This window comes from Oncorhynchus nerka, linkage group LG27 (genome assembly GCF_034236695.1).
Source record: "Oncorhynchus nerka isolate Pitt River linkage group LG27, Oner_Uvic_2.0, whole genome shotgun sequence".
NCBI classification, from domain to species: domain Eukaryota; kingdom Metazoa; phylum Chordata; class Actinopteri; order Salmoniformes; family Salmonidae; genus Oncorhynchus; species Oncorhynchus nerka.
In genome coordinates, this window is record NC_088422.1 from 19,885,060 (window position 1) to 19,891,092 (window position 6,033).

At 40.6% G+C, this 6,033-nt stretch overlaps 1 protein-coding gene across 2 annotated transcripts; it reads left to right on the forward strand.

Annotated features, from left to right (window-relative positions):
• The first annotated feature begins 264 nt into the window (after nucleotides 1–264).
• Nucleotides 265–4,202, forward strand: LOC115110980 (uncharacterized). 2 transcript variants are annotated; one of them, XM_029636863.2, is made up of 6 exons: nucleotides 265–491; nucleotides 1,122–1,268; nucleotides 2,046–2,111; nucleotides 2,575–2,784; nucleotides 2,947–3,093; nucleotides 3,424–4,202. In XM_029636863.2, exons 1-6 carry the CDS (start codon nucleotides 375–377, stop codon nucleotides 3,574–3,576), a joined length of 840 nt encoding a protein of 279 aa, XP_029492723.1. In that variant the 5' UTR covers nucleotides 265–374; the 3' UTR covers nucleotides 3,577–4,202. The 2 variants fall into 2 exon arrangements, with proteins under 2 accessions (XP_029492723.1, XP_029492725.1); XM_029636865.2 differs by lacking the exon at nucleotides 2,046–2,111 and having other exon boundaries at nucleotides 284–491.
• Nucleotides 4,203–6,033: the final 1,831 nt, after the last annotated feature.

Genomic DNA, 6,033 nt, shown 5'->3' on the forward strand with positions numbered 1-6,033 from the left:
CAAATATTATCTTATCACTCTGCTAAGATAACAAAAAATTGCAGCAAGTTTAGCAGGCATTATTCCGTTCAAAGAGTTCATCTTTTTGTTCGTTCATTGTGTTACACTAAAGTCATGATTTATATAATTATGCAAGTAGCCTACACTCGAGTCCTCAAAAGCGATTGGTCGACCAGAAACAGGAGGATTGTCCCCTGTAGAGCGAATCCCTCACCGCCTGCCATCGACATAGCTTCCACCCGTGAGTTTCGTAAGGATCTTGTGTAAGGCTGTTGTTACATAGTCTTCAATGGCTATTACATATCTATGTAGTAGCTTTCTACAGTGTTTCCAGAAGTCCGGAAAATTGTCAGTCGCTCACGTCGCATCTGAAGATGTATCCGAAAAGAAAAAGTGCAATGGATAGTCAAATTATTTCGGCAGAAATTGCTTTAGGTCTTGTTCTGTGTACAGCATATCGGATAATTTCGAGGAACATTTTCAGTCAACAGGTAGGCTATGTTTACATTACTTTTGATACAAGCTGAATTTATAGGAGAAAGATACAATTAAAATGTAAAATGTTACTGCATGAGTAAGAAATCAATAGGCCTAGTTTTTGTCTTTTGACATATGCATTTTGAAAGTGTTATTTTCCCTTTTGTTCATGATAATTTCAAATGATAGCCCACTGTTTCTTGTCTATTGATTCTTGAATAAGCTTTTCTCTTATAACATCAGTAACCCCATACGGTTGATTTAGATCTATTGCTGTGCTAGTCGGGACTAGGAAACTTACATTTTCTACTTGCAAATACAGTATGTTTGAACGCAGCACGTATAACAACAACCAGTAAGTCGATGTCCAAGAGTCCTAGTTCCCGACTAGCATTTGAACGCGGCATATGTGAGTCTTTGTAAACCTTGTAAACCAACAGTGTATACAGTAGCTTCAAAATATATATATAAAAATAACTATAATGTAAGTGCTTCTGGCATCCATCATCTATGAATTTTACATTGTTTCCATTTCTTCAGACACATCCCTCATCTTAATAGCAAACCAAGTGGCAGGGCTGCCATTTGTTTGCTTGAATTCAGGATTGTGACTTTAATCTGTGCATTTATTTTCTATTTCTTAGGAGGAGAGTCAAGCTGTTGACAGTGAAAAGTTTGAGCTAACAAGGTCAATAGTGTGTGTATGGCTTGCAAGCAACATAAAGTTCCTACTCATTAAATGCAACAGCAATCCAGTTTCACTGTCTGCACATTCAACATCCAGGCTGATTGTGAGTACTCGAAATCTCTCATGAATTCATTCATTCATTGATTGTTTGTTTTTGACCAGGTAAGTTCACTGAGAACACATTCTCATTTACAGCAACAACCTGGGGAATAGTTACAGGGGAGAGGAGGGGGATGAATGAGCCAATTGGAAGTTGGGAATGATTAGCACCACAAACATAGGCACGGACACATGCATACAAAAACACAATGTTGTGTTGTAGATACGTGGTAGTAGAGTAGGGGCCTGAGGGCACTTAATATGTTGCAAAATCTGTTGTGAATTTATTAGAATGTTTTTAAAATTGTAGAACTGCCTTAATTTTGCTGGACCACAGGAAGAGTAGCTGCTGCCTTTGCAGCAGATAATGGGGATCCATCATAAATACAAATTAGGTGGCCATGATGGTATGAGAGACAGACTGTAAATTTGCCAGGACACCGGGGTTAACACCCCTACAATTACGATAAGTGCCATGGGGTCTTTAGTGACCACAGAGAGTCAGGTCTCCCGTTTAACGTCCCATCCGAAAGACGGATTGATTGATACAACCTTTTATGTTATCACTCTGCTAAGAAAAAACTAATTGCAGCAAGTTTAGCAGGTATTATTTCGTTCGAAGAGGTCATCTTCTGGTTCGTTCATTGGGTTACAATAAAGTCATGACTTGTATAAATATGCAAGTAGCCTACACTGAAATCCTCAAACGCGATTGATCGACAAAAAACGGGGATTGTCTTCAGTAGATTGATTGATTTATTGAGTAATTGTCTATTTACAGGCATTTCTGGCACTTCTACTGGATAGCTGCTACGGAATTAATTATCAGAGACTATATACTAACGAAGTAAGTCACCCACTATTATTTGGTTGATACAGTATTGAAAGCTTAGAAATGCTTTTATCATAGGCTACTTGCTACTGCAAATGTTATTTCAAGTTGGTAATAGATTATTATTCTCAGCAGTGCCATATAACTATGAATAGAATAAGCCAGGGGTTCTTAAACGTTTTGAGCACGAGTCCAAAATGAGAAATTGACCATACCATGACCAAAATCGTCCTCCAACGACCCAATTTAAGAAGAAATTGTGTGTATTATAGATGTATTCTCGTAACTCGCAAGCCACCATGCCCAGGGCCCACTTTGGCTCCCGACCCATAGTTTAATAAGAAACCCTGGGTTAGGTTATATGTGTATGTCAGGTTTTAAGTGCATAAATATTTTTTTCTCTAATGTTTTAATGATTTACTGATTAGATGTTGGATTGCAATTGTTTTCACTAACAGTCATTTTTTTCTCCTTCTAGCGGCCTACAGTGGACATGGCCGTGTGTTCTTTCTTCATAGTGAGCAGTGTTGTCCTCTTCTTTTTGGACCACAGCCAGCTGCAGAGGAGAGTGGACTTGCACATGATCTTCAGTGACTCTCAGAAGTTCTTCCTTCAGATGGACTTTTTTGCCACCTTTGTCTTTGGCCTCCTCTGGCTGGCCTTCCCCGATTGGCTCCTAGGATTCCAGGTAGGCTCTTAGTACCATAGAAATACTATGAAGCAAGATTTCACATTGTGGAGATGCGGGATGACTAAGAAAAGTCAGTAGCTTCCAGGTTCCAGTTTGACAATGTGCTGTTACAAGAGGTGAAGAATGTTTCTGGAATAAATGTTTGCTTCACTCTTTCAGCCCATTACAGGTTCTGAGGACATCTTCCATCTTCACCTCAGTAGAGCCTTTGGCGCCATGATGGTGGGTGACAGTTTTGTCTCTTTTACAACACAGAATTTCCAACCCAACAAAGAAAAGCCATCCGTGTTCATAAGCCGAGCAGTGGTATGTGATATTTCAGCAATCTCTTATTTTTTTGTCTTTATTTGTATTTTTTTTACAATAGAGAGTTCTGATGCTTCCATATAAATACATAGAATCAATTGAGAAGAACACCCCATCATACACACCCCTCCCCACCCACACAAAAAGTTAATGTCAGGCAAGGCTGTGACTAGGTGGCAGTTTCACACAATGAAGGCCTACATGCCATGCTCCTCCCTATTCTGACTTGAGACCTGCATGCTTAACTGGAATTATCATGCAAGTCTGCCATTGATGTCACTGAATAATTTATGTGAAATGTGACTGCAGTGTTTTCTCTTGGTTTTTCAGGGCAGCTTGGTGCTGCTGGTGTTCCTGGTCCACTCTCAGCTGACCACCTCTGCCTGGGCCCCTGCCCAGATCTGGTTTGGCCTGGTGGGAGCCAGCCTCTGGACAGGAAACTCCATCTTAGGTTACCTCAGCTCTAAACAACAACATATGTAAGAAGTCCATTCACACAGACACTGAACACAACAGTCACAACATAACGGGCAGAAGTTACATTGAACCCTCTTCTGTGTCCCACAAGACTGTTAGCCCGCTTAAGTGAAGCTGATCACGTGAGCATGGTTAATCAAACCACAGCTGTTGCACAGAAAGCAGAGGCAGATTCTCCGGGAACTTGGAGTGACTTCGAATGAGTGATTAGTTATTGTTAAACAATTTCCATCCTATGTTGTTCAGTCTTATGATTTTCATACTTCACCATGAATGAGATGGTGATGGTCATTGCTGACAGAGGTGGAAAGAGACTCTTTGGAAATCTAAATGTCTAAATATACTGTACTGTACATTTGTAAATGTGTAACTCCGCTGAGAGGAGGTTAGAAGCCATCGGAGATTGTAAAAGACACTCGACCCTACCATTCCACTGTACAGAAGTGAATAGTAAGTATGCAGGCTCAGCCTTAGAAACATAATTATGAAATAACTTTTTAGGAACTATTGATGGGAAGCGTGGAGGTGTTGTAGCTGCACCCATATGACTAAATAGATGTAACTGACATTGAAATTCTGTCAAGGAATAAAAGTGAAGGGAAATGTTACTCAGAAACATTGTGATATTCTAATCTAGTGCTTCCTTTTTATTTATCCTGCTGCAAGGCTTGAACTCTCTGTAACCACTAGATGGTGCTATGCACATGGCCATGGAGTGCCTTTGAATGGATTTGAATCATAGGGAATCTAGGTTTTAATAGCCCATCATTCCTATCATTATATTTCCATGACATAGTCTGACCAGTTGAATCCAGGTGAAAGCTATCATCCCTTACTGATGTAACTTCTTAAATCCACTTCAATCAGTTTAAATGAAGGGGAGGAGACAGGTTAAAGAAGGATTTTTAAGCCTTGAGACATTTTAAACATGGCTTGTGTATTTGGTGAATGGGTGTAACGGATGTGAAACAGCTAGCTTAGTTAGCGGTGCACGTCACTTGCTCTGAGACCTTGAAGTAGTAGTTCCCCTTGCTCTGCAAGGGCCGTGGCTTTTGTGGAGCAATGGGTAACGATGCTTCGTGGGTGACTGTTGTTGATGTGTGCAGAGGGTCCCTGGTTCGCGCCCGGGTATGGGCGAGGGGACGGTCTAAAGTTATACTGTTACATGGGCAAGACAAAATATTTGAGTGCCTTTGAACAGGGTATGGTAGTAGTAGGTGAGTGTGTCAAGAACTGCAACACTGCTGGGTTTTTCACTCTCAACAGTTTCCTGTGGTCCACCACTCAAAGGACATCCAGCCAACTTGACACAACTGTAGTAAGCATTGGAGTCAACATGGGTCAGCATCACTGTGGAATGCTTTTGACACCTTGATACCGTGGCAAATTGAAGCTGTTCTGAGGGCAAAAGGGGGTGCAACTAAATTCTAGGAAGGAGTTCCTGTTTTGTACACTCAGTGTATATGTTAGCTGTTGTGAATACTTCAAATTATATAGCACAATGAGTATATATGTTGATGATTGTGCATTGACAGTAATAGGTACATTCACTTCATAGGACAATTTTGGTTGTGAGCTAAAAACACTGACAGGTGCCCTGTCTTTCTATAAAACATCCTCACAACTGTTAGTCAATACTGACACTTTGACCTTGACCATGATCATGCTTATAAGAATTCACAACAACACAACATCAGAGAACTATAGAGGTTATTTAAATCAGTACAACTGCCAGTTGAGTACAGCAGAGAAGATTGAGGTTGAGGAAAAGGTTACTTGGCTCCACTGGTCCTGACTGCTGATGTGGTTGGATTACCACACTTCTATTGCTCTTCATGTGCACTTCTCTCAGCTGGCCACATCCTTTGTAGTCACCCTAAGAAAAGGTGACTGGACCCTGAAAAACGGATACCAAATGACTGACTGTGCTCCGGTGTCTAATGAGCACACAAATGAAGCAGGTAAGCAGTTTACAGAGGAGAGGACAAACCTGGGACAGAAAGACCTGGGATGTCTTTTCAACCAGTTTTGACTTTGAAAATACGTATTTTTAACAAGTTTTGCTTACTGTGGGGTGGTAATGGGTGCATCTGCAATGGCACTTTATTCCCTACGTAGTGCACAACTTTTGAAGTTGAGCACTACAAAAGGAAATGGGGTGCCATTTCAGACAATGTCTAAGTCACAACATGTCCTTACAGATTTCAAATAAATCAGTGTGGGTTAGAATGATCCATCCTCATGAATGATGCAGATATTCTGTGAATAATAACAACACAAGTGTACTTGGTTATAACAGATATTTAAAAAATGTAATAAAGCTGCTTTCCTCTCATCAAGAGGTCAAGCAGGAAGTAGCACTCTATATGTTTTGAGTTTGGAGTGTTGCGCTCGCAAGTCAATAAGAGCCAGTGAGGTTGTTAGAGCCAGTGTGATCACACTTAGTGATTCACAATCACATGG

Bases quoted from the DNA above. Each gene is read 5' to 3' on its own strand.
- LOC115110980 (XM_029636863.2), top strand. From the start codon at position 375: ATGTATCCGAAAAGAAAAAGTGCAATGGATAGTCAAATTATTTCGGCA. The intron at 2,112-2,574 runs GTAAGTCACCCA...TTCTCCTTCTAG, and splicing joins AGAGACTATATACTAACGAA to CGGCCTACAGTGGACATGGC. The intron at 2,785-2,946 runs GTAGGCTCTTAG...TCACTCTTTCAG, and splicing joins ATTGGCTCCTAGGATTCCAG to CCCATTACAGGTTCTGAGGA.